This window comes from Calonectris borealis, chromosome 5, assembly GCF_964195595.1.
Source record: "Calonectris borealis chromosome 5, bCalBor7.hap1.2, whole genome shotgun sequence".
NCBI lineage: Eukaryota > Metazoa > Chordata > Aves > Procellariiformes > Procellariidae > Calonectris > Calonectris borealis.
This window is the reverse complement of record NC_134316.1, coordinates 7,493,705-7,513,836: the sequence shown is the minus strand read 5'-3', so window position 1 is coordinate 7,513,836 and position 20,132 is coordinate 7,493,705. Positions and strand designations below refer to the sequence as shown.

At 42.8% G+C, this 20,132-nt stretch overlaps 3 protein-coding genes across 11 annotated transcripts in view; 1 reads left to right on the top strand and 2 right to left on the bottom strand.

Moving 5' to 3' along the window:
- SLC38A6 (solute carrier family 38 member 6) overlaps positions 1-8,011 on the bottom strand; it is a 44,678-nt gene extending 36,667 nt beyond the window's left edge. The window contains exons 1-4 of the mRNA XM_075150868.1: positions 7,856-8,011; positions 6,929-7,050; positions 6,096-6,169; positions 1,810-1,862 (exon numbers count right to left, since the gene is read on the bottom strand). Of these exons, the coding sequence (XP_075006969.1) occupies positions 1,810-1,862; positions 6,096-6,169; positions 6,929-7,050; positions 7,856-7,996 (390 nt within the window). The 5' untranslated portion in view covers positions 7,997-8,011. The remainder of the gene's footprint in view (positions 1-1,809; positions 1,863-6,095; positions 6,170-6,928; positions 7,051-7,855) is intronic.
- A 77-nt stretch (positions 8,012-8,088) lies between these two features.
- TRMT5 (tRNA methyltransferase 5) lies at positions 8,089-14,631 on the top strand. Of its 3 annotated transcripts, XM_075150867.1 has the most exons (6): positions 8,546-8,871; positions 9,372-9,373; positions 9,945-10,597; positions 10,986-11,110; positions 12,663-13,317; positions 14,299-14,631. In XM_075150867.1, the coding sequence occupies exons 1-6, from the start codon at positions 8,794-8,796 to the stop codon at positions 14,361-14,363; spliced, it is 1,578 nt and encodes a 525-aa protein (XP_075006968.1). In that variant the 5' UTR covers positions 8,546-8,793; the 3' UTR covers positions 14,364-14,631. The 3 variants fall into 3 exon arrangements, with proteins under 3 accessions (XP_075006966.1, XP_075006968.1, XP_075006967.1); XM_075150865.1 differs by lacking the exons at positions 8,546-8,871; positions 9,372-9,373 and adding an exon at positions 8,089-8,166 and having other exon boundaries at positions 14,299-14,630; XM_075150866.1 differs by lacking the exon at positions 9,372-9,373 and having other exon boundaries at positions 8,551-8,866.
- A 2,475-nt stretch (positions 14,632-17,106) lies between these two features.
- MNAT1 (MNAT1 component of CDK activating kinase) overlaps positions 17,107-20,132 on the bottom strand; it is a 129,015-nt gene continuing 125,989 nt past the window's right edge. For 3 of the 7 annotated variants that reach the window (XR_012673769.1, XR_012673772.1, XM_075150869.1), the window contains one exon: positions 17,835-18,323. Coding sequence is in view for 2 of the 7 variants with exons in the window: in XM_075150869.1 (XP_075006970.1) it covers positions 18,203-18,323 (121 nt within the window). In the remaining 5 variants the exon portion in view is untranslated. Of the gene's footprint in view, positions 17,342-17,834; positions 18,324-20,132 lie in introns of those variants that run through there. The other 4 variants (XR_012673770.1, XM_075150871.1, XM_075150872.1 and 1 more) reach the window with 3 other exon arrangements.

Below are 20,132 nucleotides of genomic sequence, written 5' to 3'. Positions count from 1 at the left end.
TCAACAAGATCCGTTACAAGCACCGCATTCAGGAAGTAGATCTCAAATATATGACTTAAGAGTTATTAGTTTGCAAACACAGAAAATAATCTGAGATAACACAATCAGTAGCATGAAGCACCCACAGAAACAGCAAATCTTGGTTTGGGACGTAGTACCAGCCATGTTCTAGCTAAAATATAGGTAATAATTACATTTCTTGTCACTGTCAAGTTCTCAGCGAGCTTACTGTGTTCCGTTTTGCAGGCAAGTTTTAAGAAAGGTGTATAAGTATCGAAGATACTTCAAGACAGAAAGATAAGCATTCCCGAAAACGTCAGTTCATCAGGAAAGGTTGGTGAACTTTGGTTAATTTTTTTATCAAAACAACAATTTCCCAACCTGGAAATATTCCAGTGCTCTCCATGCATACCGAAAATAAACAACCAGATGATTTTTAGCACAAATTCTTTAAAATGAAAATTATGAAAAAGTGTATTAGGGAGAAGAAAAGAATTACGGATGTTGACTACATAGTGAAGATGTGAAATCTCCTTTATTTAAGCTTTTAAATAGCAGATTAGACAAACATCTGCCAAGAACGGTTTATGTATGTTTAGCCCTGCTTCAGAGCAAAGGCAGACTAAGTCACATTTTAGTATCTCCTTAAGCTCTATATTTCTATGACTTCTGCATCTAATGGCTTGTGGTTAATGTGTACAGAACAGCTCCTGTAAAAAATAATTCTATTTCATACCTTGCTAATATCAAGGTTTATTTTCTCTTGAGGTTGATCACATCTTAACTTTGATCGATAAATATCGATCCTCACAGACTACACTCATATCTGCTTATTAACGCTAATGGAAATCTTACAAACACCTAATAGTTCAGATTTAATTCTCAGCTACATTGAAACAGAAGAAATTAGACTCTAGTCTGTTAAGCAGAATTCATTTTTTAAAAAAATTACATTGTTTCAGTAAACCATTAAAATCACACTTCTCTGTGGTAAAATCTGCTTTTAGTATCGTGTAACTGAAACATGGAGCATAGAAGTCATAATATTGAATGTGCAGTATTCACAAGTAGTATTTCCTGTGCACCCAGTATGACTGGACAACGTCGTCTATTAGGAAAAAGATATTCAGTACACACTACTAAAAAGGCATGGCTTACATGTTGATTACTCTTATACCAAAAATGGTTAGTTTGCTGGTGTTTTGTTTTTTTGTTTTTTGGGTTTTTTTGGGTTTTTGGGGAGCTTGGGGGTTTTTTGGTTTTTTTTTTTAATCATGAGATAACAAGTAAGAAACATTAATCTGAAGAGTTTATTAAACAAAAGAAAAAAATTAACATGCATTAAACGTACTCTTATTTGTTCCTATTGTGGAAACTACATGAAAGGCAAACACTTATCTTAGATCTCTACTAAATGCTAGACCATCAACAGTAAATCACTTACCTGTCTCTTAACAGTTTACAGCAGAGGTACGATGGGACTGTAACAAACCTGAAACGGACTGCTGAGCCAACTTGACAACAATGCCAATGAGCAAATATTCGTACATACAACTAAAAAATGAACACACTGACAGGAAAGTAGCATAAAAGGAATGTCTGTTTTACTAAAGTTTGGGATTCCACAGTCCAGACACACTAACTGAAACGTAGCGAAAAGCTTCAGGACGTAACGGATTTTTTAGTATACTAGGATGTCAGTAATTATACTACTTATTTCATTTATATCTCTTTACTATGCAAAGAACAGCTGTATATCAGAAGCATGAGACCAAGAAGAAAAATACACAGGTAAAAATAAATACTCACCTTTCCAGTTGATCCGAATGCAAACAGGCCAAGGTCTTCATAAGAAGTGACAGCTGTTAGTAAGGAAAAAAAAGCTAAAATATTTCTAACTTCAAAATCACTTGAAAGCTCTAGCTTTGCCTTTTTTCCCTTTTTAAATGAACATAATTCAGGACAGAATTAAAAGAGTATTTTATAGTATTTTTTATTTACAAAATAGCTTTTATATATACCTGTACTCCTGCTACAAAATACAGCTATACGCTCAACCATTCAGAAACTCTCCAGAAACTCAATTTAATATTAAAAATAGTAATATTTAAAAAATAGTAATAATACATTAATGGCAAATTGCCTTCTCCCAAAGATTTTTGCAAGTGATACTATAGGTGAAGAATTCTGAAATTAGCCTCAACAATTAGATATAAGATATTCCCCGTATTTTATTTATTAAAAGGGTACTTTTTTTTTTTAAATGAAGACAACAACAGAGGATCCATTTCCATCATTCTACGAATATAAACATCGATCACCCTCTTGCCAGCTTTAAAAAACTCGGCACTATTTATTTTCAAAAGAACTGAAGGTAAACACCTTCCTTGGTTGAAATCTATTATTAAAAAAAACAAACAAAACACACAAAGCAAAACCAAAAACAAAACAAAAATCCTGCCCTTACCTGCACCTGACTTACATAATCACATTAAAATAGCCTATGGTTTCCTGTATGCTTTTGTTGAGTTTTAGCTGAAGCTCACTTCTAATATTGCTGGTAACTCAAACCAATCCCTTCTCAGAAAGAAGGAAGTCATATTAAAGTCTTTCATTGTTGCTCTATATTTTGTTATTAGAAACTCAAGCGATAGCAAAAAGATGAAAGTTTTCCGAGAAATACCACTCACTTTCTCGGTATATAATAAAACAGTCCGCAGTTGTAAATGCCTCAAAGGGTGAAATTAATCTCAAAACCACATAATTTTATTGTCACAACACTTGCTTTCTCTTCCTTGGTTCTACTTGGTACACTACTGCTTCTACTCCTGTCACATCTTAGTTTAGGGCCCAGCCCTGCAATTTGAGCTGCTGGGGGCAGACCTTCACACCTGAGTGAAGTCCCACTGAAGTAAATGAAACAAGACTTGGGAGACACAGGCGGTTCACAGAGATCGGATCTGGAGGGGACTGGAGCCTCAGACTGCCAACTGCCCAAGCTGAGGCGTTTTTATTTCACTAAAGTTCTGCACACAATCAGATCAATGCTCCAGAGGGGGGAAAAAAAAAAAACAAAACCCAAAAAAACTTCATTAATTTTCTCATATGGTTTTCTCAAGGGCGATGTTTCACATTCTGCTCTACTACTGACACCAATATGCTATGACAAAATAAATGAAATGACAAAATTAAATGAGCCAGAGTCAGCTCTCAGCATAAACCTGGACTAATCTCTTACATCTGCCGTTACACTGATAAAAGTTATATACAGATATAATTAAACAAGAAGTATGTCTTACTAGATTTCATCCTGTATTTTTCTTAGATTCCTATTTATAAAGCTGTTGATCACAAAAAAAAAAAAAAAAAGAGCCTTTTACAAGGCCATCTCCAATGGCATCAAAAAAAAATCAGTAAAATGTTAAACATACTTAGGAGAGAGTTGTTTTTACCACATGGGAACAAATACACGGCACACACATATGAGGAGTTACCAACAAAGAGAACAAAATTTTCCACACAATTCCAAAACAGCAATATGAAACCTTAGAATATTTTCTATAGTAACTCTTTTTCTGTAATCAATTTAGTCCTGTGAACACTGGGAAGCCCTAATACTAAATCACATTACTTTTGTAATTTCAAGAATATATGGAACAAAATATTAAGCACAATTGATATAAACAAGTTCTGCCTGGTTGGCTTGATTTCTATTATGTTATTAACACTAAATGGAAATTATCCATTTAAATGCAAAGTGAAATTGGCAAGTATAGTACGAGCAATACTCGTGACTAACTCATAAAATGAAAAGAAAAAAAAAGCCACAGAACTTCGAAGTACAGCCCACTTAAACTCCCAATTCCTCTGCTTTACAGAGTAAGCTTAGCCTTTGTCAGCCCAAACCCCAAAACAATGTAGGTTGTACTGAATTAACACCAGGGAAAAACTTTGAAAAAAATCCAAATCTAACACTTAACACTTGGCAATGTGTTTTTGCTAAGCCTTTTGGTCTACACAAATCATTTGATTTTGTCAAAGTCTAGACCAATGTAATTTAAAAATCGAAGACGTTTCTTTATTTTTAAAATACAACTAAAATGCCTGTGCTTAATAAATCCTGGTCTCTGTTTAAAATAGAATAATATTAGAGCTTCCTTTTCAGAAGGTATTTTACAGGTCAGCTCTTTCCTCGGATTACTTTCATGATTTGTATACCTGAATAAATAGTTTACAAACACTTTCAGAGGTTTTTCTTCTCCATCCTTTAAATTTTTCTAGCTCATTTTTTAATACAAAACTACTAAAATTTATTTTCCATTCCTTGCCAGGGATTAAGCCTAACACTATAACACTGTTTACAAATGCGTGTAGGTTTTATAAAGAAAAATGTTCAATTCTCTACTTTGGAAGCAAACAATTACACTGATTTTACTTTGTCAAGGCACAACAGGTCATATTTCTCACTTTTTAGTGACAACGTTCCAAGGAAAAGCTCTGAATTCTATGTAACATGAAATTACTACAATAGTTTACAGGAATTATAGTAAATATAATCTGAGAGAAATCTTATTAAAAAATAAAAAAAAAATCAAAACACAGAAGGCCGTAAATCCAGCAAACTTATCTAGACATAGTTCTGGTGCTAGTATTATCTGTCAACATTATGTGATAACTAATTATAAACTGTAAAGTGCTAGTTTCAGACAAGAGAAATACTTCATCCTGTCATTTCAGGGGTATTCCTTGCTTTCAGTTGTGTGTATTTAAAAAATGCTTTCTTGAGGTGGAATGTTGCCTTTGGACAATAACTGAGGAGTTAAACCATTCTTGTATATTAGGTCTCTACGTTCATAACACGGAAACTTTTCTTACTTCAAAAAGCTTAAATCCTTAGTTTTCCCCTTTCCCAAGTAGCTCTTTTACAAGGATCTCTTTAATGATTATTTTACCAGACAACAACATAATACCACTTAGTGCCTATATAATACAGAACTTTTCAGTCTCAAATAAGAGGTAAACAAAGATCATAAAAAATTATCTCAAATTCCCTCTTTTTTGCTTCTTATGTATCTTTCTAGCTACTTAGTTCAGGTTCTGATTCCCTTCTAATAAGCAGAGCTCCAAAAGGAGAAAAAAATTACCAAAGACTTAGTCCCAAATCATTAAGCGGCCAACAATATCAACCATAAAAGTGACCCTACCTCTGAAGAATATTTTTTAAGAATGTTTGAAGAAGATCACTGAACAGGTGAAGACAGGAGCAGCAGATCTAAGAAGAATCAGGAAGCAATCATCTGAGAGACCAAAGCTAGCTATAGAAAACAAAGCCAATAAGGAAAGAAACGGAAGCCTTCTCCCACCACCTTTGAAAAGAGAGGAAAACAGATGAGAGGGAAACAGGTGACTGAAAGAGACGAAGAGTTCCTGCTGTAACGTGATCTTTGTGTACGAGAACTCAAGGAACTAGTCAGTTGTTTCAATAACAATTAAAAGCAGCAAGAATTAAAACATTGCAGAATAGATTGCAGATATCAGAATCTACTGTTTGAACATTCTCAAAGCAGTGCAATTTCTAAGGACTGCAATGTGACTTCTCATTCAGTATCAAAATTGCTGTAAATACCTGCATCTATAAAGTGCCATGAGAATTACGATAATCCAATAGATTACAAAACCTGAAAGGCATCCATTTCAAACTGTAAACAAAATATATATTACAAGTAGAAGAATGAAAGTCCACTGAAAGCAACAGTACACACTGAAGTAGCGCGATCCAGCCAGCACCAAAATAATCTTGCTACAGAAATACAGGACCTATCTTTTTCGGAAGATGAGAGGCATTTCGAAAAAATTAAAACTGAAAATCTAGAAACTAGTCAGTTTGGCATTACCTTTTCATAAGAAGTTTCAAAATTGTATTTTTAAATGGCAAACAGTAATCATTAAAAATGTTAAATATTCCAGACACAGCTGACAGACACAGCTAACTGTTAACATGCTGTTAATTATAATAATTATACTGGGTCATGTCTTTGTGATACAGGTGAGGAAGTATTTCAGAGATCACTGTTAGATAAATCCTTTTCACTTACCAGTCTGAGTGCACATACTGAGCAGAAGAAATACAGAGTAAGAAGCAAGGCTGGCAACAATCAGCAACAAGATACTAAAAAACACAAAATATCTACGATTAAAGCACTTATAGAGTACAATGCACTTTCTATCTTTAAAAATGCTACTTTTGCAAGAAGTAAACTACCACAAGACAAGATTTCCTCATTTTGTGGCTTATATCTGCTGATTATGGTTCATACGGTCTCTGACCTTCCCAATACTTGCTAAGTTCCACTGCTTCTTATATTGTCCACTAAAGTGTATCACATACTATACAGGGTAAAGACATGATATATGAATTACAAAGAGGACATAAACATCAGAGTGTCTGTACACAGACAAATATGTATCTTCTAATGAAGTGAATCTAATGCTACAGAATGATAAAAGTGACAATTCTGGCGACTTTGGCCCTGTAAGCCATAGGTTAGAATGTACAACAAGCAGAAGTGCCAACAAAAGCACAAGCTGATGCACATTTTTCAGATGCGTAGCCATACCACTCCAGAAGGCCCATTTCTGGAACTAAAGGAGACAGCAGCTTTAAAATGTAAATATCAATCTATTAGGAGTAATGGCCAAGAAATTGCCACCATGTGGCAATTTAATGCAATTTCTGGGCAGTACTTCTGTTAGGCCAGATTTGAATGACTAAACCAAAGCAGGAAGATCTTATTCAACAATGCTGAAAAGCACAAGCTATTTATTTCTTACTCAGTTTTTGCACAGGAGTCTTAGTAATCAAGTTTTGTTCCACTTAAAACTGCAAGCTGAGTTTAAAAATAAGTGTACGTAAAAACTGAAAACTTACCTAAACCCCATGATCCCTGTGTTGGCCATAGCATAGGATAAGCCAAGTATGCCACTTCCCATGATTGCATTCATTAAATTAAATACTGAGAAACCAAAGGAAGAGCCACTATTCGGAGGATTCTGTGAAAAGGGCAAAACAAAGTACAATTAGTGCGAGAGATGTTTTGGTCTTTCATTTCAGGAGGAATTTTAAGGGAGGGAGAGAGCCAGTCCACTTCTCCTTCCGTAATCTAAATCAGAAAATCTCTTTCCTCATTCTGAGACCACGCAAACCCTCGTGCGTATAAAGTAACACGATGCTGTCCCATAAGGATCTCAGGACGACTACAGCCTTTGAGTACAGTGATACCAAAGCGCAAAAAGAGTGCAGCAAGGTTTACGCTTAAAAGCAGGCTATCCCTGCGTGCTCCAACAGGAGCGCGGGGCAGAGCAGCGGCAGCACTTCCAAGCGCGGTGCCATCAAAGCATCAAACGGACCAGAAGAAGCGCCAGGACCAGAGGTTCAGCTTCACAGGCCCGGTGCTGCCCCGTGCTCCCGCGCCCCTGCCCGGCCCTCTCCAGGTGTCACCCCCTCAGGAGCTGCCCGCACTGCCCGGTCCACCCTCCGCCTCCCCCGTCCGCCGCGCTGCATCGATCCGCCCGACCTTTGAGCCCGAGGTCCCGCTCCCTCCCCTCGCCCGGGTCGCGCTCCCCGAACTTCTCCCCAAAACCAAGCACGGCCGGGGCAGCCGCCCAGCCGCGGGGACGGGGACCGCCCTGACAGACAGCACCCGGGGGAAGCAAGTAAAGTAAAGCCAAGCCGGCGCCCGCCGCCCCCCATTGGAGCGGGCCGGGCAGCCCCGCGGCCGCAGCCCCCTCAGGGCGCTCCCCCCAGCGCCCCTCAGAGCCGCTCCTCCCCACCGCCGAGCCGCCCCCTCACACGCACGCTGCCCGACGGCGGCGGCAGCAGCAGCGGGGCGGTCTCCTCGTCCTCGTCCACCTCCTCCTCCTCTTGCTGCTCGCGGGCGGACAGGTACCAGCCCCGCTCGGCAAGGAGCCGCCCGGCCCCCCGCGGCGGCGGCGCCATGACACCCCGCGCCCCACCGCCTCGCCTCTGAGGGGAGCGCCGCCGGGGGGCGGGCCGGGGGGCGGGGCCGCCGCTCCAGCCCCGCCCTCCCCCTCGGCGCCGCCACACGGAACGGCGCGGCGGCGATGACGTGCCAGGGCGCCGGCGCACGCGGCGGGGCTCGGCATGAGGTGAGGGCGGTGGGGGCCGGGGGAGCGGTAGCCGTGGCAACGGCGCGGCCCCGGTCCCGGCTGCGGCCTGCGGGCGGGGGGTCCCGCGGCGGCCCCGGCCCCGCAGCCCCCGGCCGGGCTGGCTCACCTCACCCCCCCCACCTCCAGCGGCGGGCGGCCCAGGCCGCGGTGGGCCTGAGGCGGCGGCTGCCAGCGAGGCTCTCCTCAGGGAGGGGCGGTGACCCCGGAGAGGCCCCCGCCCTGCGGCACCCCCCGCCGTGGCGAGGGTCCCTTCCCCGGGTGTGGCCTGGCCCCGGACCCGCCCGGGGGTCCCTGTGCTCGGGGTCCGGTGTTGCTCGGGCCGGGCGGAGCGGGCAGCAGCCCTCCAGCAGCACCCCCCACCCCCGATTCACCTCAGGTTACTCTGAGGGAAGAATGGGGCAAAGGGGGATCATGGCGGGCCCTTGGTTACGGGGGAAAGGCAGGTCCTTCCAGAGACGACGTTGGGAAGATGTTAGTCCTCTTGCGACAGGATGGCTGCAGGGACCTCCAACCGGGCCCGGCGAGGGGGCTTTTATCTTGCGGCCTATCTAATGCCGAGAAGCCTATGCGAACCAGGCCAGCAGTTTCCAGCTAGGGAGATGGGGAATGCCTAAGAAAAACACTGGGATGCTCTGGCCTCTGGATGAAGTCTTTCTCCTCTGTAGCAGACGTGAAGAATGTAATGTTTATTTTTGAGTCAACAGGGAAAGGAGGTGTGCTTTGCCAAAAACTTGGTTTAGGGAAATGAGCTGGCTTGGAGATGTAGGGAGCCCCAGCGAGGACTGGGATTTGTTGGAGAGGGAGGATGGGAGCAGGGCCAGCTTCGCTAAGGCTTGGGCGCAGCTCCTTTTTTGAAGAAGAGACCACATGGCCTGTTACCCTGAAGGAGGGCAGCAGTCCTGTACGTCGGGGTGTAGATGTCTGAGGCAGGCAAGGGAATCTGTTTCCTTTCAGAGCTAGTTTGCATCTCTCCTATCAGTCCCCCAATCTCAAAACAAACTTCCCAAGAGGGCGGGAGAAATGTCAGCCTTACACACTACCTAAATCATTGGTTCCTGCCTAGGAGCAGCCGATGCAGAGTCAGGAAAGTTGGGTCCCTTTGGACTGTCTTTAGTGGAGGAAACCATGTAGAGAAGCGTAAAGCTACTTTTCAAGTCCCCATCCTATGAATGAACTGTGGAGAGGGGTTCAGTCACTTGAATAGACATTACTAATGTTTCCCTGTACCTCTAGGGGAATTCTGCATTTAATTCTTGGTCTTTCTGGCACGCAACACATAGAGCAAAGACACTATGGAGTGTGTAACCCCTTACCACTAGGGTATAGGAGGCAGAAATTGCTGAAGAGAGATTATGACCACTATTGCTAATAACTGTTTTCTAGCAACCACTGCTTGGTAATGAATTTTATCAGAGAGAGAAGGGATCCAACGGTAGGATCAAGACAGTAGAAATTTTTCCATTTGGCTTACTGGGATTAATAATACATTTATTAGAACTAAGAGAGGTCATTGTATTTTGGCAGGGGGGGATTATCTCACTGCTTAAAGTTAGTTAATGTTTAAGTCTAAAAATACATTTGCAAAAGGACAGAAATTTGTAGTATATAATTCATAATAAAGAGCTTTACTAAACTATTGTGGATTGTTTGGTACAGATGGAAATTCTAGTTTAAGAGAACAGCAAATCCATGTGATTTGCAGCCTTTTTAATGGAATGATTACATAATGTCTATAAAATGAATAATTTCTCTTCTAGGACTTTATGGAGATTTGGATACTCTGCCAGACTACTGAAAACTAATCATTTTAGGACAGCTGCATCAAATACATCATTTCCAGCAGTTTGGATGCTATTGGCGCAATATTCTGGCAGAATACCTGGGCTTTTTGTAGTAGTAAAAAAAAAAAATACGTTTTTTACAATGCCTGAAACTGTGGAGGATAAAGCTAATCTAGAACTGTATTCACCGCATCCGGAAGTGCGTGGGATGACACTACTCAACAGAGAAGCTTTTAAAAGGACAGTTGTTGTTCCAGTTCTTAAAGTCAAGAAAGAAATTGTAAATACTTTGCTAAAGTCCCTAAAACATACGGTACTCCAGCGTCCTGGTCTAAAGCGAGTGGTTGAGCATCCTGAAGATGAGGACAGTAGACTTGTTATTTTGGATCCTCATAAAATACCAGAATTCTCATTGGGAGAATCGGAGCAAGAGGTATTAAAACAGCTTAACGTTCGTCCTGAGGTGTCCAAGTATAACTTAGAGCTGACTTATGAGAATTTCAAGTTGGAGGAGATCCTACGAGCAGTCCTTCCTGAAGGTCAAGAAGTCACCTCTGGATTTAGCCGTGTTGGTCACATAGCTCATTTGAATCTTAGAGATCATCAGCTACCATACAGACATTTGATTGGTAGGTAAAACAACTCTTATGAAAAAAGTAATTTGTGTATTTTGCATGTTGTTAAAAAGATGTTTTAACCATTATTGTACCGATAAATTACTTGTACAAGGAAAACTTCTGAGCACTTTTCATTGCTTTATGTTTTGACTTTAAATAGCCTTGTGCTGATGCTGTGCACAGAAGGCACAGTTCTCTCCTCTTACAGTAACTGTGGTCTCACTTCACTGAGCATTGGGTCAGGGTAAAGAATGTGCCTTAGAAAGATGTCATATCTGCAACCCTGAATCATTAGAGGAAGGCTGTTCTAATACATGCTTACTTTTGTTAACTTAACTGTAAACAGCAGTGTTTGTAGTTGTAGTTCCTTAACCGGAATATCCTTTGCCCTCTCTTTCAGGCCAGGTTATAATTGACAAGAATCCGGGAATCACCTGTGTAGTGAATAAAACCAATATTATTGACAGCACATACAGAAATTTCCAAATGGAAGTGCTCGCTGGAGAGAGCAAACTAGTAACCAAGGTACAGGTTTTTTTCCTGTTATTTTAAATTTAATATGCTAAAGCCCAAAGACATCTACTGGAAAGATGTGATGAGGAGGTGCTATTAAGACCATTCCTTTGCACAGTGCCCTTTCCTGACACTCCTTTTAGAGTGTAAGAGTTGGCAGTTACTTCTACGTTCATTTGTCCTGGTCTGCCAAGAGCAAACTCACAACCATAGGGATCATGAAGATACGTATTCTTTCAAGTTCACAGCCTAGATGTTAATGGTACGTAAAAGCAGCTGAAGTAAAGGTTTCTTACAGAGATACTAATTATAAACTTGAAGTGAGGGGTGTTTCTCACCTAAAGCCATATGTAGGTGGATTTGATGTAACAAAACGCTGTTTCTTAATTTCACCAAGCCTTGTACAGTGGCTGGTACAGAATGTAAGACTGTGTTTTTAAATCTCACTGGCTTTGCAACTCAGGCAAGATTTTGCCTATGCCTTTTCCTTTTCCGTCAGCAGCGAGACAAGCCTTGTCTCTCCTCTGTTTTGACATTTTTCAGGTGCAAAGCACTATGTAACTGCCAAGTATTCTTCACGTAGGTTTTCCTGTCTTTAGCTGGAAACTTGGCCATGAGTTTGCCCAAAAAATATTTTTCCTAACTGTTAGCATTTTTATACTTTTAGAAGAGAAAACATCAGATTACTGAATAAAAAAGTTGAATAGCTTGGTAGAACATCCTGTACACGCAGAGAGAAAGCATTTGAATCATCAAGGCAGAAGCGATAATCAAATATTATGCAGATGGTATTAGCTCATTAAGCATACATCTAGCATACCACTGAGCTGCACACCAAGGAGTGCAGATACACTTCAGTGTGTTTCTTGCTGGCAAAGCAAATGATGCAGTGATTTGGATCCGAAATTACTTTACTTCGGAGTCACACAATTCAAGTGTGGTGGTGCAAAGTGACTATTATCTTGCATCCCACTTTCATCTGAATAAATACTGTTTCTTTTCAGGTCTGTTCTTAAGGTAGTGGTCATCCCAAAGTCTGGGTTTGGATCAGTTTCCAGATTCTGTCACCTTGAGAGATAAAATACAGTATTTTTTCAAACTGCAGAATATCTCCCAATGGTTTTGAATTTGGCTGACTGTTGCCGTTCTTGTGCTGCATCATTCTCAGACGCTTATTTACTATGTGGACTCTGCTAAGGAGGGCTTGAGGCATCTTCCCAAGGTCTGCTTTCAATAAAGGAGTTGTCAGCCAGCCACAAAGCTCTTGAAAAGCCTCAGATTTTTTTTTTATGGTCATTTTAAGTTGCTGCTTTATTTCCACCTGGTGATTGAGACATGCATAAGCCAGCCATCTGGATTGACAGTTGGAACATTCCTTATGGCTATTTCTGATGAGTAGATCTGTTTACACAAGATTCATGTGTACTACTAATGGGACAAATGTCAATGTACACATTACCTTTTGATAAAGCACCTTGGTTTTTAGCTGTCTTAATTACTGATAATGCTTAAACACATCTGGAATTTGAACACAGAGGCTTAACCAAATGTTCTGAACTTTCAGGTCAAAGAAAATAATATTGCGTATGAATTGGACTTTTCTAAAGTCTACTGGAACCCACGTCTTTCCACAGAACACGGCCGTATCATTGAGCTTTTGAAGCCCGGTGATGTTCTTTTTGATGTCTTTGCTGGGATTGGACCTTTTGCTATTCCAGCAGCAAAGAAAAAGTGCCACGTATTTGCAAACGATCTCAATCCCGAATCCTACAACTGGCTCCTGCACAACTGCAAACTAAACAAAGTAGACAACAAAATAAAAGTGTTCAACATGGATGGCAGGGACTTCCTCCTGGGGCCAGTAAGAGAAGAACTAAGTAAAGAGCTCCCACTTCTGAAAGAAGAACAGAAAACCTCTTTTCATATAGTCATGAATTTGCCAGCTTTGGCTATTGAATTTCTAGATGTTTTCAGGCATCTCTTAGTCGGAGAGCCATGCAGCACTGCCAGCCTTCCCACGGTGCACTGCTACAGTTTCTCCAAACATGACGACCCCGCCAAAGATGTTCAAGAACGAGCTGAAGCTTCGCTGGGAACCTCCTTAGATGGACGCTGTTCTACCTACCTGGTTAGAAACGTTGCACCGAATAAGGAGATGCTGTGCATTAGTTTCCAGATTCCAGCGGACGTGCTGTACAAGAGGCCCTGCCCTGGTGAAGGTAAGGAACAAGCCTCCTATGTGGCACTTGGATTTCAGGCCACACCTCTTGCTGTCTCAGGCTGGTCCCACCTTGTCAGCCCTGTGGGCCACTTCAGCCGTGTGACAGCGATGCTGTACGCCGCATGAGCGTGGAGGTAGCCGGCAGGACTGAGCGCCTGCACGTGCGCAGCAGCTGCAGGGCTTCACGCGCTCTCGGTAACAGCGGTCCGCTCCTCTGATCCCAGCATGAGCCTCCACAGAAAAAATGGTGGACTGGATAGGATCATCCCACAGGCCATAAACCAGATCTTTATGCCTTAGATTGCGTACTGGGGGAGGGTGGGGTGTCTAACACCAAGCACGTGTTTCTATTAGCTAGACACTTAAGAACGGGAGCTTCATTTTCACCCAGGGTAGAATGGCGTACTTCCAAGAGACGGGTCCCAGTTCTGACCTCCTCCCTTACGCTTGCATGGACTCAGTTTAGGTCTGGAGTCACTACATCCACAGAATCCAGTTCTGTACAATTTAATTGAGAAATAGATATCTTTAGAGATCTTTAATGTTGAAATTTTTTTTATAATTGGTCATTTGTTTCTTGAAGTATTTGCAAAAGCTGGTTGGTTTCAGTGATCTTGGGCTTTGCACTACATGACAAGGGGGGAGAGGAGGAGGCTTTCGGTCTGCAGTTACATGAACTGGAGGAAGGGAGATTTTGATAAAGCTTTAATGCTTTATTTTTAAACTTATTTTTACGCTGGTGTTGGGTAGCACTGAGATGTAGGTCAAAATGTAGCTCAATACAGGTTTTTTGAAAGTCCTTTCTGGCATTTAGTAAAGACCCCCCATTATTGCTGTAACAGTTCTCATTTGTGACTGTTAATCCTGTTTTTAACTCTCATCTCTTCCTGTTAAATCCCTTAAGTGTTACATGGCTTGTGGTTTAGTTCAGTCTGTTCACTGTACATTAAATAACTCACTTTTTCTAACCTTCTTCCAGCAACACCAGCCTCTAAACGTCTGTGTACCAGCAAAGATTTTTCTGAAGAAAAGTTACTGAGCTGAAGACTGGAGTTACGGTAACTACCTTAGTAGGTTGCGTAGGGTATACTTAGGTTACCTCTGGTTTACCTCTTGAATTATTTGAAGCATACTGTGTTACCCATCTCAGGTGCCGAGACATGTAGTGCATGTTGCAGCTTTCCTTTGTGAGCCTTGCTTCCTGCATTTACCTTTTTTTTAATTGTGGGATCAATAAGCAGATTGAAATTGTTGTCACTATAAAAAAATAAAACTTCGCTTTTTTGTAATAACTGTGTTTTGGTACTCCTCTGCTCTTGTTTCACACCCTGTGGTAATTCAGTGACACAGACTGGGATGGTTTTCTGCTGTGTTATTCTGATAATGTGCAGTTTGTGGCGAAAACAGATTTTTATATTTTCTCAGGTCTAGCAAGATGACTTCTATAACCCTTACATTGGATTCTCTTTGACAAATGGTTTTGGTGTTTAAGCATATTGGATTACTGTTAGCAGATGCACAAACAGCTCTTGTGTAAGCAAGATAACCTTTCAAAAACTTAACCCAAGATACAAAAGCCATATACACTCGTTCCTAGGCTTTTGAGTAATACAAGCTTTTTAACACTGAGATTTAGTTAGGGGTTAGTTGACTCCTAACTTAGTCTTTGCCCACTGTTAAAGCAGGAAAGACTAATGCCGTTTGCACAGTTGCAGATGAAGTACACGCTTGCGTTAAAGCACTGTACCTGGCTGAACAGTCCTCTCGCCTCGAAACCGTGTCCTCCTGTGGCTCTTGTGCCTCTGCCATCTCCCAGCTCTCCCCTACCTCCCCGACTGCTCCTCTGCCGCAGTCCCTGGACGATCCCTCTGACTGGCTGCCTGTATTCTGCAGGGATTCGAAAAGCCTCTGCCTTTGATTTCCTGTTCTTACCCATCCAAGCTATTGTTGGGCAACGTCAACCACAAATAGTTCATTTGGACAGAGAAACTCAAATCACCCTCTCGGTTTCAGATATTTTCCTTCAGTCCAAGCCCAGCGCTCACGCCTAGCAACTCGGTGACCAGATGTCCGTCACCCTCCCTGGCTCTGCTGCTGTGGCTCCATCACTGGGGCCTGTAACCTGATGTCCTGGTTCTCACCCAAACGACCGCTAAGGCCTGTAGATTTGTTTTGCTCAGCGGCTCTATGTTACAGCCTTTCCCTTGGCCAGTGCTTTTGAGCAAGCCTTCACAGCTTGGTTACCGCTAGATTGCATTTATCAAACCAGGGGAAAAACATCATCATGACTCACTCGTACTACCCTGGAAGCTGCTGTACAGATTACTTCCCTGGCCTGCCACTCCAGCCCGAGCATTCCTCCACTGGCCTTTAAAATGGTGTCACAACAGCTTTAAGCTATTTGTCCTCGCTGTCAATGACAGGCACATCGTATCCTCTCCCTGCCAGTCACTGCTCCTCTAAGAGCAAGCGCTGGACTCTCGCCTCCAGCCTGTGATGCTATCTCTGCTGTCTGTTACATGTTCGAACACCACTGCATGCTCTCCTACCGCTGCCCTGTGGGTTTCCCACAGACATTTGAAAGCTGCTCTTGTTCCTCAGAGCCCTCCACAAACACTGCTGTAGCGATAAGGCCCTCGACCATTCTGGAACGATGCAGTCACCCTGCGATCAGCTCTAACGCGCCTGTCAGTACTGCTGGAGACCGCAGGTGCCTTTGACTGTGCGCATCGCCTCACAGTCCAAATTTAGGGCTTCTTGGCTCTACTGCACTAACAGAAACCTGGCTTTGATCACCATTTTTGTATGAAGCAAGTCTGATTTTCAGCATGTAACTAAAGTATCCCAGGGCAGGGAAGGATTTTAGTTCTTAAAAGTTTTGTCCATTTAAGGATTAAATGCCATTGTTATTTTAGCAGCATATCTTTAGTTTAGATGCAAGTCAATGGATTATGTGTAGCTATACTCGTAACCAGGGGTTCTTCCATATTTCTGTGCAGTTGCCACTTTTGCATATAAACCTTCCACACGAAATAGCAAACGATAGCCAATGTACACACACATTGCATGAGTGTATTTAAATGATACATGTTAAAATGCACATGCAGTTCTGCATTCATTAGGGCAATGACCTGAGGCTTTACAAACGGAATATAAAGCAGATCATCAGTGAGGTGTATCTTTACCAGTCTGGGTGAGCCCGGAATAGTACAGACTCCCCCTGGTTGCTGCTACTCCCTCCCAGGGTCCCGAGCTGAATCCCAGAAGGACTGCTGCTATCTTGTTTGTCCTGGGAACAGGAGACAGGCTGTCGGGCATCTGCGACAGAGGGAACGAGCTCCCACAGCTTCTGGCTGCTAGGAAAACAATCCGCCAGGCCCAGCGGTGGCGGCAGCCATCTACCACGAGCGAGGGAATGGATAAATAAAGGGCACATCAACTTTCAGGCCCTACCGCTGAGAGGAAAGGAGGAAGGGCCGCAGGCGGAAAGCAGCACTCGTCCCAGGGCTAGACTGCAACCCAAGTGCAAGGAGTGGTCTCTAACGTGCGCTGCACGGCCGAGTCCTACAACAGCCGGCCACAGGCCTTCTGTCTGAGGCCAGGCCACCTGCCCCTGGCAGGGAGCAGAGCTCCGCAGGCTACCACCTTTTCTATGCCTCCGCCTGGTGTGTAACGTTACCTGTCGGCAATTATTCTGGGCACAAACAACAGGATTTCAGAGAAAGGGCAATGGAAATTTTGGCATCTCCCTCCACTTTCCTTAATAAAGGAAGCACCGAGTCTGGAATAGAGCTTATTCTTCTCTTTATTACAACATAGAAGAAATACGTTCATTTAGTACACTCCTTAGAGCAGTATTCAACAACTGTTAATGGATGACCCATAAAACGTGGTCCAGGCTTTACTCTAGAGGCACTCGCTGTCCCGAGCGGTTTCCAGTCTCCTGCAGTTTATACACACTCATGGCAAAGACCAGTCCCGCCACAGGAAGCCCATCTCTGCTGCAATTAGTCTACGTTCCACTGCAAGGAGAGGGGAAGGAATAGGTAAAAGCAGCAGATCAAGTAGCAAGGATCATCCCAAAAGCCAGACAAAGGGATGTTCCTGCCAAAAGAAGCTCCTGAACATGTGACAAAAAAGTTGCAAACGGAGCTAAGCAAGAAAAAAAAAACAAACAATTTTGACTACTTTAATGACCTAGCCTTGCATCAAGGCTTCTTAGATTGCTTCTAGAGGAACTCAGCTGAAAGACTTTCAGCCAAAGATTTGTTTTCCAGACAAAGGTAAGAACCAAGTGACATCGGGAAAGATCCTGCATAAGAGTTGTGTCAGCATAGTTCCAGGGTTTCTCATCTCATCCAGCTGGCAGGAGGAGAAACCCACTTGTCTGAACGGGGGAAACTAGTTTTATGGGAAGAAAATGTAGGCTTGAATATTGACACTAAATGTTATAATCAAAATGGCATTTAAATGCTTGTGCAAATAAAACCCTGCAATAAGAGTAAAACCACAAACTTTAATAAAAAAGTCTGGCTTTATTTAAAAAAAATTTACAAGTGTATTTCTTTAAACCTCAAACATACACAGCTGAGTTATTCACATCTTCCATTAGATGTGGCTTATTGCTTCAGCCTCCCTCAGCAAAGTGCCACATGACTAACGAGTTTCCCCCTCCACAAAAATGTATCTACCATTTTACAAAGCTCTCGTGCAGACTTTTTTTTTTTTCTTCCCTTTAACACTTAAACACAGCTGGTTTGACACAGAAAAGCAACTGCAGCTTAGCCGTTGTGCAGATGGCAGCAATTTTACCCAACCTTTGCTGGCTTGATTTGCTTCTCACTCTGTTTGGTGTCCCTTGATCACAGGCTGGTGCACACTGGCTAACTGGGGTGCCAGAAAAGACCACTGAAAGCATCCTGTAAGGCTCTGTGACAAGCCAGAGAAGAAGTGTAGCCTCCAGCAAGATCCTGCGGAGAGGCGGCTCGTACATGGTTGAGATACCTAAAACAAAGACAAGCATTATTTTCGAGCAGAAATAAACACATCAAACACCTGCGTAGTTCACAGTGCAGTGAGGTCGAGGCTGGTTTTTGGGAGAAAGCAAGGAGATGGAGCTGCCTGCTGCTTGCCACCTATGAACATATCGGTATAAAACTTCCATTAGTTAAAACAACGATGAGGCTGATGCACCTTCAGACAAGCTGCCCAACCAGCACACTGAAAAAACTTGGCTCTTTGCAATAGGTTAAGTACACTCACTGGTTTGTATTTTCTGTGCTTGCTCTGGGGGGAGGGTTGCACTTTCCCCCCTTTGGTAGTTCCTTCTAAAACGATGACAACACAAGCTTTCCTGCACTCCCACAGGAATCAGAGGGTTTCAGCCCTGTCCAGTTAATGCTGGGCGCTCCCAAGAGCCGACTGTGCCGGTTGCTCTGATGACAACAGGGCTGAACTTTCTGCTCTTGGGCCTATCTGTATCTGGAGTAAGTCCACCGACACCAGGGAATTGGATCTGTAGGAGGCTGTCATCAACATTTTAGCTAAAGAAGCCTCTAAACTTCACCGTTAATTAAGCATCATCACCCATTTGCAGAGCCATCTAACTTTACAGCAAACCAGCCAGACCGATGAGTTGACATTGAAACGCGCTACCTACGCTGGCACTGCCGCAGGCTCTTGGCTCCCCTTAGCTCCTTCTGAGGGCTCAAACCCAGTCGTGCACGCCAAGAGCTCCCATTAAAGGTGTCTGCTCAGTGGGGCTTGAATGGTTTCATTCAATGCTGTAACCCTAGAGTTCTTGCACCCCACATAAGACAGATGCAAGACCAGATTCTCAGCTAGTCTTGCACCCAAACCCCATCAAATACAAAGACAGACCCAGGCTGTAGCCTAGCACGATCAGCACAATGACTGTCTCAAATTCTGAACACCAGATAAAATACCATAAAGGAGAACTGCTTCTCACAGTTGCCCTGTAAGCCACAGAGCTTCAGCTAGCTGTTTTGATTCATCGCTTGGTACATGTTGCTCCTGGGAAGGTTGAGTCATTCCACCTCTGGCTTGGCAATTCAAGCATAAACTTGCAAAACGCATACAGCCTTTTATAATGTTATCCCGAGAAACCTAAAACAGCTGCACTTTTGGCAGGAAAATACAGGACCACCAGTAAAATATCCAAAACAGTTGCATCTTTTAATTTATGACTGTACACTGTTTCCATAAAGAGTATATAAAACAGGTCAGATTTTATAGGTAAGACATAATAAACAGTCATACCCATTGATGCCATAAACGTGTAGAAAAAGAGGTTACTTAGAAATTATTAATTACAGTTTTAAAACTCTATTTCTGGCACCTAATAACCACAATGCACAGACATGAGCAACATTTCTGAGTGATTGTTGGTGAGATGCTCAAGTTAAGGGACTGAATTTGCCTCCTGTGGCCAAGTAGAGGTGAGCTCTGCCGCTTTGTACCAACTTGTGATGGAGTCCGGTCCTCGCTGCTGGACACTGGTTCTCATCAGCACAGGCACAGACATTAGGGCACAAACCCTTTTAGCAGTGTTTGGTCCAAAGGGCATCCACAAACACAGCAGCAAAGCTGGTCCCGTCTCTTAATTTGCAAGGGAAGATGGTCTGCAGAGAGCTCCTCTTTTGTGGGAGAATGCATTTAATAGATCTTTTTTTTTAAACATTCTTGTTACTTGTCCCTTAATATTTTAGGAGGAAAATCTCATCCTTCCCAAAGGCCTTTTACAACTGCTGTGGGAAACAGGAGCTCCTTCCCCCAGCCAGGAATGATGAAGGG

What these genes read in the sequence shown, in the direction of transcription:
- TRMT5 (XM_075150867.1), top strand. Translation starts at nt 8,794, where the DNA reads ATGCCTAAGAAAAACACTGGGATGCTCTGGCCTCTGGATGAAGTCTTT. An exon ending in ACCATACAGACATTTGATTG is followed by an intron (nt 10,598 to 10,985) that starts GTAGGTAAAACA and finishes CCTCTCTTTCAG; the next exon opens with GCCAGGTTATAATTGACAAG. An exon ending in GAGGCCCTGCCCTGGTGAAG is followed by an intron (nt 13,318 to 14,298) that starts GTAAGGAACAAG and finishes ACCTTCTTCCAG; the next exon opens with CAACACCAGCCTCTAAACGT.